General features: G+C 39.0%; 1 protein-coding gene across 1 annotated transcript in view; it reads left to right on the plus strand.

Moving 5' to 3' along the window:
• SPTLC2 (serine palmitoyltransferase long chain base subunit 2) overlaps positions 1-12,224 on the plus strand; it is a 79,690-nt gene that overhangs the window by 30,196 nt on the left and 37,270 nt on the right. Inside the window, exons 8-9 of the mRNA XM_027638040.1 lie at positions 222-441; positions 2,309-2,435. Coding sequence (XP_027493841.1) covers positions 222-441; positions 2,309-2,435 — 347 coding nt within the window. The remainder of the gene's footprint in view (positions 1-221; positions 442-2,308; positions 2,436-12,224) is intronic.

Here is a 12,224-nt window from a genome sequence, read left to right on the forward strand (position 1 = left end):
TGCCAGCATCCCAGAGACGTTAAACAGGTAGAAACTAGAACTCTGGGCCCCGGGTGCAAGGAGGAGAGGTGCATCTCTGCAGAACATGATGTTTCTACCAAATTTTAAGTGTTCATAATTGCTGAAAGAGTGAAAAAATGAAAGCATAGTGACTTCAGGCTCTATAAGGTGGTTGTCCCAACCAGTAAATCAACTTACACTGAATTTTTGTTTCTCAACAGTATGGAGGGATCCATAGTCCGTTTGCCTGAAGTGATTGCCCTTAAGAAGAAGTACAAATCCTATCTGTACCTTGATGAAGCTCACAGTATAGGTGCCCTGGGTCCCAGTGGCCGGGGTGTAGTGGAGTATTTTGGACTCAATCCTGAAGATGTGGATGTTATGATGGGAACATTCACCAAAAGCTTTGGAGCTGCAGGAGGATACATTGGGGGCAAAAAGGTAAAGAACTGGGAATCACATGACTATTTTGGGCAGGTGGTAGAGTCCTTCATTAAGCAGTTCAAAGTTATTCTATTTCTCAAGTACCTTAATTGTCCATTTGTTTCATAAATTTACATACTGTCTAATAATGTGAAAAGCTGTGCAGGGCAGAAGAGTCTAGTCTAGTAAAATACCTCATAATTGTTTAGATCTCACATGGTCAGTGATGATCTCAGTTTGCAGAACGTACAGTAGTGATGTAATATCTTTCTAGGAACTGCTAGGAGCCAACAAGCAGGGATTTGTTGAAGTTATTTTTAATGAGACTTGCAGGAAAAATGCCAAAAGCAGAAGTTTTTCATGTGTTTAGAGGAAAATCCCCTTCTTAGGTTAGTCTAGTAGAATTGATTCCCCCTAGACACAGTTTGCTTTCTAAAAAGACACTTCTTCCCTTTTGTTTTTTTTGGTTGATTGGGTTGGGGTTTTTTGTTTTGGTGTTTTGTTTGCTTGGGGGTTTTGGTATTTTTTTTGACTACTGTCCCTTTTTTTTCTTGGAATGTACAACTAGAAAGTGTTGCTCTTGCCAAACTGCTAATTCTCAGGGGGATTGTCTAGCAATTCCCTGTGTTGCCTTTCTTGTATCCTAAAATATATCTCACAGATCAGGCTTCTAAGATTTATTTGAGGGTAAACTTCTACCATCTTCCTACCAGGACAAGAATTTTTTATTTATTAATTGTGATAATTACTTCCACCCATCCAAATGGAGATGGGACTTAGAGATGTTCCTCTTAGGGAGTTTACTACAGTTAGATTAAAATTACTCTTACATCTTTCCCAGAAAAAAAAGCACCATATAAATCTTTTTTCAAAGGTAGTGAGCTGTTGGGATTAACTCCATGACATAAGGTAAAGCAGCTAAGAGTCCTTTTTTTAACTGTGTTTTAGCTACTAATTGAGGGATTGCTTCAGAGGTAAGAGGCCTTAAATTTTTTTACCTAGTTTATTTCGAAGTCCCTTTACAACTTTCTTTCATTTAACTCTGACCCTAGACAGACAGCAACAGAACACTTCCACATGTTTTTATAATGCGTTCCCAGCTTGTGGTAGCTAGAGGGTCTTCATTATTTATTTTGTGGTAGCAGAAGACAGAATCTGTCCTGCATTCATAGTGGTGTTTATAATATTTTGCTAGGGTGATCTCGGTATTTTAGCATGGTTTTGTTACAGTTACCAAGCAGCCTAGATCTAAGGTTTGTTGGTCCTTTGTTCCTTATCTGAGCTACTTCTGCCCTCTAACAAAAATAGCATGTGTGTTTAACTGGGAAACGCAGGAGGGTTAGACTGAGGTTCTTGCACTCCTAAATTACACCTACTGCTTTATTTATATTTTGCTGATAAATGAGAGAAAAAATTTTGTGACCTGTTCCTTGTTTGATGACTTTTGTTGGGAAACAAGTATACTGAGCACCATACATAAGCACCTGTGGATCCTGCTGCTCGCTATTTCATTTCTTTTATGCTCCCCATGCTATAATAAACACTTCTGAAACGCAGCCTGGGCACAGCTTGAGTAGTGCAAACACCTTGTTAAAATCCACTGCTGGTGGTGTTATCTAAACAGGTCTGTTGTAGTCATTTGTCTCTGATCAGCACACATTCTTGCCCTGTGACATTATTATGGGATGTCATGTACCTCCTGTTCAGTTTTTAGCTGTTTATTTCTTGTACTGTAAAATCAATCCTTGAGATACTTATTCTCTTCTGGGGCATTCTGAAAGAGGTTTCTTGTGGTGCCTCATTTTACTGTGATTAAGGACATGGCAATGAAGCATTTCTGTGAGTGCTGGGAAGGCAATGTCTGATGCCTCTTGTGTTTTGCTAGGAACTGATTGATTACCTCAGGACATACTCTCACAGTGCAGTGTATGCAACATCAATGTCACCTCCTGTTGTGGAGCAAATCATCACCTCCGTGAAGTGCATTATGGGTGAAGATGGTACAACTATTGGTGAGTCTTTTGAACAGTAAGCATGTAGAAAGGGGAAGCCAAACAGAGCCTCCATCCCTTTGACAGATAACTCAGTCAGTGGACACATTCACGATTATTTGTAAGTACATATTGGGTTGGAGTTTCTGGAGCAATAAACCAGTTTACTATCCTTGACAGATCAGCCTAATAACAGTATAAAGAGTTTCCAGCTAGAGGTAAGTCATCTTAGTCTCATCTAAGACACAGTATTGTCTTGTATTGATTTTTAGTTCTGCCTAGCTATTCTAGCTTCCTTCTTTTTCTTCCCATTGTCTGTCCTTTGTTATTTGCCCCACTGTAAACATTGCTTTCAGAGTATTTTACTGTGTATCTTTTACAGTTGTGTGCTGGTTACTGCAGGGTAGTACTTTCAGTTTTCATCTCTTAATATAATTTGCTCTTTGCATCTCAGTTAAAGTAAATATGGAAATGTTTCTGAAGTCCCTTTTTACGTTGGGAGCTAGAAGCAGTTTTCAAAATCAGTGCATTTAATAGACTAGGAGAAGAAATTCAGCATATTTGTCATTATAGTCTTAGTTTTTTATTTCATTAGGAAAGTAAAAAAGGGGAAATTTGTACTCATCTCTGTGCATTCAAAGTTATAATCTGAAACTGAAATGGTACAGCAGTTTGCATGCAGGATACTTTTCCCTCTTCACAAGTAATTAAAAGGTTGTGAGCAGCACACACAGGATAACAGTGTAGTTTGCTGAGGATCTGTCAGTGGCGTTCAGTTTGCAGGCTCTTAGAATTGAAGCTGCAGTATATATTGAGTTCTGGGAGCTTGAGGCATCTGGCCACGAGGTGGTGGTGGTGTACGCTTTAGAACTGAATTTGCTTTTTGCTTTTGAACACGGTCCAGCTAACCTGTTGGATAACTCTTACAGTGGAAAACCTCACTGGAGAAATGACTTGAGAATTTTTCTATTATAACAGGTTTCATTTTGTTTGCTTACATTATCTGAGAACAGAGTTAAGTGCCAGCAATTGGTGTTGGTGGTTGCTCAGGAGAGATGTCATCAGAGAGGCCAAATACAGCCAGGCAGCATGTTGAATGCTTCCAAGTGGTCCATGAGAGATACCTATACCAAGAGTTGTCTCCCTGCTCTTGAGTACAGATATTAACCAAGCTTCAAATGACATGAAAAGTTGTCTTGCTCTCATCTTAAAAGGGACTGTTTGAGCTCTTTATAGCTGATGATTTGCCAACAATCTGTGGTCTGCCTAGGCGTTGCTTGTTTTGGGTTTCTTCCAGTATCTGTTTTGCTTAATGAAGCAGGAAGCAAGGAATGTGTAACTGATTTCTGTTTGCAGTATTTAAACTCAGGCATTTTTGCCTCTTTCTGAGGCTACAGTGCGGTATTTGTTCAAACCAGGAGAATGGAAGTAACTTCCATTCCAGACTGTTTTCCTGCCATTTTGCCAGCGGGATCCATCTGAGCTGAAAGGCAAAACAGATCAGGAACCAGTTTGGCGAAAAAATAAACTCAGAAGATGTTTCTTGTTCTCATGTTGCTTAAAACACATCAGATACATCCTGCTAATTTAGTGCCAAGGAGTACCAGAATTCCTAGTCACTCTTTCTAATGAGAAAGTAAGTCTATCATTTCAAAGAGGTCTCAGTAAGTCCAATTTCTATAGAGGCTGTAGCGGTTTTTGTAAGTGATGGATGTAACAGCTGGATAGCCAGAACCCTGTCAAATCTCAAAGGGTTTCTCGGCTACAGGTCTTGTGAAAGTGTTACTGGCTTTTTAAGCATCCAAGTCAACCTTCATCTTCGATAAACACCTCATAGGATGATTCCTGCATGAAAGTGCTTCTGTGTTCATTTTCTGCAGAGTGCTGTTACCCAGTAATGCATTTTTTAATTGCCTTAAGGCTTTAGAGATAATATTACTTTGTAGATATTTTCTGTGGATGAAGTTGGCAAAAGTTCAGTTGGGTGAATTGAGCAGCTGCTTAGTGGTAGCATGACGAAGTTTTTTTGTTGTTTAAGGGCTTTGGCTAAAAAACTTCTATTTGGATTTTGTGAAATTACAAGTGGGACTCTGGAGGACCACTGCTTGCAGTTGGTTTGAGTATGAGAAAATGAGGACTAGGTGGGTGGTCATAATAGTTGTTAGCTGTGGAAGACAAGTGGAGAACAGTGTTAAACTGGGTCACTGGTAAGCACCTCTGAATTGACTGCATTTTACAAAAATCTCATTGCTTTTAAATTAGTCAAGCTGAAGGAATGGATGAAGGAAATAGATAGGGCAGTGGTTTTACCAGAGCACAGGAGTTGGAGCTGGAGTCAGAACAGTAGATGGCTAGCTCCCAGCCTTGTGTTTTGGGCCACAGATAAATCTTTTAATGGCTTCAAGAATGGTTTCCTGAAAAGAGCCTTTGCGGCTTCTTTGTCTGCTTGCTTCTATTTACCACATGCTATGTGTAATAGCTGCTGTTCTTCATAGCATCAAACCTTCGTGGACATTTTGATGTTAGATTGAAATAGTCTGTAGCTGAGGAATAAGTGGTAGGAACCAATTAGTGTTTGTATAGTAAAGGTTTTTTTGTATATAATTTTGCAAGAATATGTAAATTCTCTTAGGTTATTTCTAAATCTGATTAAGCATTTGAAGGCTCCAAACTTACAGTATAAGGTGTTGTAGTTACTAAAACTTTACATAACTAAAAAAGTGAATGTCTCCTTTCAGATTTTTCCAGCAAGCTGCCAGTGATTAAATAGGACTTTAGTAGGAGGCAGCACAGACAAAATACAGATCCTATGAAAAGCTGAATAGCTGCTTACAGAGAATGTAAGATGGGTGACATGCAAATGTGCTACCTGAATTGGGACAGTAGTTTTTTGAGTCTTGATTTCTGTTCAAAGTAATCTGTTAATTCTTTGTAATGTTTGTGCACGTAAGTTACTAGCAAACCTCAGTCACTCTGAAGACATCTGCAGGAATATAATTATGTATGAATACAAGTATATTACTTGCTCCTTCATCCAGACTGCAAAAACTACTCCAACAACCAAAGCAATGGCAGAGCCATGTTATGGGTTCTTGGTAGTGGTGCTTCCAGTATTGCATCTGAAACTCCTCTAAATTGTCAGATCAATGTCTGAGAATTTATGTCAGTCCTATTTTACTTTCATTACTTGTAAATTGGGTAAAGACCATCGTGTGGTCTTAAAACATACTTGATCTGTGATCCCTTTCTTCAAAGAATTTCTTCAAAGCAACAGTTGTCTTCAGGAGTGTTGCACATCTTGAGCACATAGACTCTGTTCAAGAGAACTCAGTATCTCATATATCATCACATTTGGCTTTGATATATGGTAGAGCATGGTGAGGAACAGAAAGGGAGAAGGCTTCTTTCTGTAAAAACTTTTGGAGCTGCTTTCCAGTTCAAAGTCACTAAGGTTGGAAACTTTATCAGGAGCAAGTGTTGCAGATGCGTGTCAACAGTTCAGTGAATGCTGCTCTTGGTCTCTGTTCAGCCACAAAGATGAATGAACTTCAGATAGTTTCGTAGATAAAGGGACTTTTTAAACTATGATAATAAAAAAGACACAATAAGCAGACTTTTCAGGATCGTAGTATACACAAAGATGACAAATTGGTTCTTGAAATGGAATTCTGGAAAGTTCTAGCATAGAGCCACTTGATTCTTGCTGTTCATGGGGTGTTTGGGTTATTTAAATTGACTGTAGGGAAAATGAGACAGCTTGGTGCTTGTCATGGTAAATGAGATGTTGGGATTTATAATGTTAAGTACTTGACCTGTCTTGGTGAATTTTTCAGCATCAGTGGTTTGGTTTGAGTTGAAAGCTGGATTTTTTGCCATTACAGTCTCTCTGGGTCTGGGAATCCAGCTGGTTCCTTTCTGTTATTTACATAAGAGCTAGTGATACATCCTGTACAACTTCAGGAGTTCTGTCAGCACTGTTACTGTTCAGGACCCAGCCTGTTTTTGCCCTGATAACATTGCTGGGGGCAAGTGGAAGAAAATCATAAAGTAACCTGACTGATATGCAGGCAAATCAAAACATGCAAAGTGAAACCAGTCTAGGAACTGGTTAACCACCTTCAGAGACAAAACCTAATTTGCTTTCCTGTGTATTAAAAACTGAAGATGAGTCTTAAATCCAGGTGTATTTTAAGTTTGAATTAAAGCTGGCAGTGCTAATACCTTGTAAAAGAGGTAAACCACTTCCTTCCATGCACATTAACTGAATAATAGTAATTATACATGTTGACATTTATAATGAGTTTACTGTCTTCCATCTCATTTTAGGAGGCAAATATCCCACACCTAATCACAGCGCCATACATAGCATGTATAGAATAAGGTGTGGATAGACCTTGCCCAAGACAGCACTTAAATTTTGAGCACTGCATAGTAACAAAGGATTATTATCCTACATAGCTCCGTGGAGGTAGCAATTGCATTGGCCATCCCAGTGCTAAACTGTTGGAAACGATAAGTGACCTTTGAAGGCCATTCAGTCAGGTAGCAGCATACAGTCTGATTGGTATTTGCTATGTGCAACAATGTTGAGCAAGTTAAATCAGAGAAGTTGGTTAAACCAATTATAACCAAAAGGATTAAGAACGTACAGTGTCTTGGCAGAGAACTGAGCATAACTGAGCTATTGAGAAGACAGGACCATTGTTATACTGTTAATATGCACAGGGAGAAGCATCCTGGAAAAAAAACCCAAGCCTGGTCTGCTTAAATTCTGGAGGAGAAAAGACTGCAATTAGTGTTTTAAGCTCCATGTGGTTAATCAGGCCCATACAACATCAGTAGTTTAATCAGCTGCCTAATCAGTAAGTTTCTTTAAGTTGGACATTTCTAACATTACCTTTTTCTCCAAAGACAAGCCAGAACTATATGCAAGTATAAAGCATAAGCAGTAATGAAGGAATAGCCAATGTTTCATCACCTGAACTGAATTTTAAGTAGCTTATAGTATATTTATAAAGGAAGTCTGTATCTTGACATTGTTAGCAGCAGATCCACAAATGGAAGCAGTGACTGCTGTTGTACTCAAAGGGGGAAATAAATACTCCTTGTACAAGCTGAGGTTGAAAACATTCAATTAGCATTAACATCGGTTCATTTGAATTTCCTCCAATAATGCACTTGTTAATGAGGTGTTAAATTATCACCTTGGGAACCTGGGACCAGTCAAAACTAATTTGAGCAAAGTGAAAACTTTTTTTGTTGCTGCCCTTGAGAATCTCAAGCTGAGCTGGGAAACTGTTGGAAAAACAAATACTCTGGGGGTCATAAAGAGAGTTTCCTGTTTCTCTCTAGGGGTCTAACAGTTTTAAACATCATTCTCTGTATTTGTGCTTCCAGCTGAGGATCTTTTAAATCCAGCTTGTTGCTGCACCCCTACCTCCCTCCCACAGAGCACGGCAAGCCTCCAGAAAAATTGCTTTAACGTGGGCTGGGCAGGAGAAATCTTTCAGCCTTTGATACTTTGAAGGGTGTTTACAGACATTAGCAGAGCTCTACCCTTTATCTTGTACCTTGGAAGGTGAGAATTCTTCAGCACCTCTTCTTCTGAACTTTATTCAGTATTGTGATGTTTGTGCAAGAGCTTATAAACCTTTATAATTGTACACCTGCTTTGTTCACTTAACATTCTGGTTCTTGCTATTTCTGTTCAAGTGTGAGCTGTTATCCTATGTCTTCATAGCCTAAACACTGATCTGTTACAGCTGAAATACAACTAGGAATGTGGCTTTGTTGAAATAATTTAATTTTTCTTCATTTCTTACACTATATTTGATTTAAAACTTGTGGCTCACTTTTTACTCTCAATAGCACGTGATGTGTTATGTTTCTACAGAATGCGGGTGTGCTGCTCCTACAGATAAAATGAGAAAATACTGGTAGCAGGTCACTACTATGTATTGTTAGCAGTAGTGCAACTAAAATTCTTGTAAATCAGTAACGTTGAAGTAAAGCATTTCAACAGAAGTAATAAAAAATTAGGTGATGTGCAATCTGTCTTTCTTTGGGTTAGTGTGAAATAGTTTTCATGGTTCCTAGTGTGGTACGTAATTGACTAGAGCAGTATTTTGAAAATACCTGAATGACCCACACAAGCACCACATCCTATCATCAGTCCTGGCAACTGCAGCAATTTTGTACATAGAAAAATTATTACTAGTATTACAATAGTGCCTGCAATATACAGACTTCTATGAAGACTATATAATGTGTTTCTATCTTCTTTGGAAAAGAGCAATAGTTGGTAACTGAAACCCTATCTGTGAGCTATGTGCATGTGTTGGGCTATGTGGGACTTGCAGACCAGTTGAACTACTGTCTATGCCTACTTTAGCGGGTTCTGTTTTACAATGTGGTTGGCACCAGGTCAGCTCATGCTGTTTCACATCAGTGCAGTTGACCTACCACAAATTCCCAAACATAGACAATCTTGACATTCTACAATGTGTACTTTTGTCCTACTAGTGTGCAGATGTTTGCTAATGTTCCAGAATTAATAAACTTCCTTAGATAGTACAGGTTTCATCTTTAAAGGAAGAAGTTGTCTGAAAAACCTGCATGCCAATTAATGTGTTTTAAGAGCATATGGCCAGAGGAGAGATTTGAGATTACTTTAAATAAGATGGAGCAGGTTCTGTTGCAGTCTTAACTTCAAGACAAATTGGCTTGTCAGGGACAGGATAAATCAAGCTGTAGAGCTTCTTTCTGCCATGAGTAAGCTTCTCTTAATGCTCAGGTTATTCCCTAATTGTTGCATAGTGGAAAAATTGTGGTTACAATACTGCCTACATGGGGGAAAATGTATTACAGAGTATGCATGCTTCTCAAGTTCATGTTGGCTAGCAGCTCCTAAGATTTCTTAACTGTTTCTCCATGGGCACTGGGATTGGAAAAAAACCCAAACCAACCAACCAAAAAAAAATCCCCACTAGTAAAATGGGCAGTGGAGGCATCATTTGTTCTGGAACTAGTATTTCTGGAACTAAGTACTCTGTGCTAACAGATATGTTAGTCTTACAGAATAACTGTCTGTACCAAGAGCTGGAAGCAGAATGTTTAGTACCTCCAATCTTTACTGAAAATAGCTTGTCTTTTCTAGGATTATAGCTATATTCCTGACAAATGACTTTTTGTTCAGAACCTGGCATTGTAGAGGCAATTGTGGGTTTATATGCATGGCTTTGATCTTTCCAAGATCCTTGGAAAACAGAGCTGTTGAGGAAAAACAAGTCTGTAAATGTCACAGGAGAGACAAGGCCTCCAGGGTTTGGGCCTTTTCAGATACAAAGCCTACTCTTCCACCTCACTGCAGTTCCAGGTGGCAGGATACCAGGAGCTTCTTGCCAAGTACAACTTACTAACATGGGAAAGCTCAACACCCTTCCTGTTGAAATTATTGCAGAGTTTTAGAGTAAATCTGAGAGCACACTGGAGAAGGACAAGTATGGCTGCTATAACAGATGTGCAGTCAGATGTGGCCAGCTCTGACTTAGTGGCAAATTTGCAGGCTATAGCTTTTATCATGAGATGAACCTCTTGACTGTAAGCATCATTGACATCAAAGGAGAAACTTGAAACATTGTACAGGACCACTTACTGGAATGGATTAAGGTCTTTTCAAAAAGATGTATGAAGACTGTATTCTGTGAAAGATTCAGGTTCTACCTTCTCAATGTCTTCATATATAAGCTTCCCATTGAAAAAAAAAGCAAACAAAACCAAGCCAACTCATTCAGAGTGGAAGTTCTTAACTTTAGGACACATTAGTAAAGAGCACGTTCACACTTGCAGCATCCTGTCTCTCCCATTGTACCTTGTGTTGGGTGAAATCTGTAGCAATATTAATATTATCTACCCTAGCTGAAACCAGGACAAAAGTTCAAGTCATGCTGAGGGACAAAAAGACCTCTGGAACTTACTGTGCTCCATTTCGTAAGTTCCCATTTGGTACCACTGATGAAAAGAAAGTAGGTATCGAGAACAATTCTGTTCACTTTTCTTATCCCTCAAGGGAGTCTTCTATCAAGAGACATAGTAGAAGGTAGTCTATCTGGCAGGCTTTTTTCTGGATTTTCAAACTAACACAAGGATTAAATACTTCTCATAGTACCTTACAGTATCAGTTACTGATCAAAACTTACTTCTTTGTAGGATCTCATTATTGTCTCAAGCTCACAGAGCCTGTTTCATAGTGCCCTGGCATCGTTTCTTTATAGAGCTGGTTCCTGTTCAGTTTGGCCACGAGATGGTACTCCAGTGTTTATGGCTGCTGTCTCCCAAAGGAGTTTGCCAAAGAGTAGGATAGTCAAACCCTCAGGTGATAGCCCCTCATGGATACCTCACTATCCAGGTAAGGGAATGGATACCCTAGCTCTATTTGTCGCTTTCTAGGTGAAGCTGATTATTGGCTATTTCTAACCAAAGGTGGACATTTTATAGCTGGCTGGTATATCTTTTCCACTGAATGACAGGCCTTGCTGTGTTAGAACTTCAGTATTAGTCTAATTGCTTCAGGAACAGTGCTGTTAGAAGCTTTTAAGGTGTTGACATGGAGTGTGACCAGTCAACTGACTTTTGCTGAATACTGTTTCTTGCACTTAGAGCATTCCCATGTGATTTTATAGTTGAGAACAGCACTTCACTGGCAAATGCAGCTGTAGGGAATGAGGGAGAAGATTGTTGCTAGTCATCTGCAGTTAATTTGCACTGTTTCTTATGGCTACCTTACCAGTGTGCTTGTAACAAACGTGGGTAGAAACGTGGGTAGAGCCTTCCCCAATTTTCATTCGCGAAGCCTAGCAATGAGCGAGTGAGTGATGAGTGTCTGTGATTTATGTGACACACAAATCCCTCTATTTGGCTGAACTGGCTTTGAGTTTCAGAAGAATAGATGAAGCCCTATGGATGTTGTAAAACTTGGCTTGATGTGAAATTCGAAAAACAATGCAGTTAAAAAAAAATTAATGCTTATGACCAGGTAACAAGAGGTTCACAGGGAAGCTAGTGCATTAAAGATCAGCCAGCAGAGCTACTGAATAACTGCTCTAAAGTTGAGTACTACTTGGATATCTTGTTCTGTCCAGTCTATGGGTGCAGCATATACTCCTTAGCTCCTTAGAGATGTGCCTAATGGCAGGATAAATACACTGACAGACTAAATGTTAATACTGCACAGGCTATACTTCACTACATTTCTCTGAAGACTATTCTTGTATTTGAGAATTTAAGGGAAAAGTTGTTTTGCTTTTTTTCTGTACACAGCAGAGCTTAATTCTTCTTTTCCAAGTTGGATTTTGAGAGGTGTTTTCTGTTAACACAGGGCATTCAGTGACATTAGGTATGGTTGTCAGACTCTTCATCCTTCCTAACTCTGAGCTCTTGCTGTAACCTGTGTTTTATACATTAATTTTTATTAGAATTTAATTATTTTCATTTTTGTAATGCTTGTAACTGTCTTTCTTCACTATGAGCCCAGTTTGGAGTAGAGGAAGGCTGCGCAGCTGCCTTTTGGGTGCAATTTTGTCAATTAGGAAAAAGGAGTTAGTAGCTCATAGCCTATTGATTCTGGATATTGTGCTGTAATATCTTGTTTGAGTCCATAGATTTTGGCACCTAGTTAATTTAGAAATCTTAATACCAAAGGAAACCTTTGGAAAGTGCTATGTAGATAGCAAAATATTCCTATGCAAGTGTTTGTTCTTCGGATGAGTTCTTTGCACAATTCATTATGAAGTGAAGGATTTGAATAACAAT

This window comes from Corapipo altera, unplaced genomic scaffold, assembly GCF_003945725.1.
Source record: "Corapipo altera isolate COAL_440 unplaced genomic scaffold, ASM394572v1 23, whole genome shotgun sequence".
NCBI classification, from domain to species: domain Eukaryota; kingdom Metazoa; phylum Chordata; class Aves; order Passeriformes; family Pipridae; genus Corapipo; species Corapipo altera.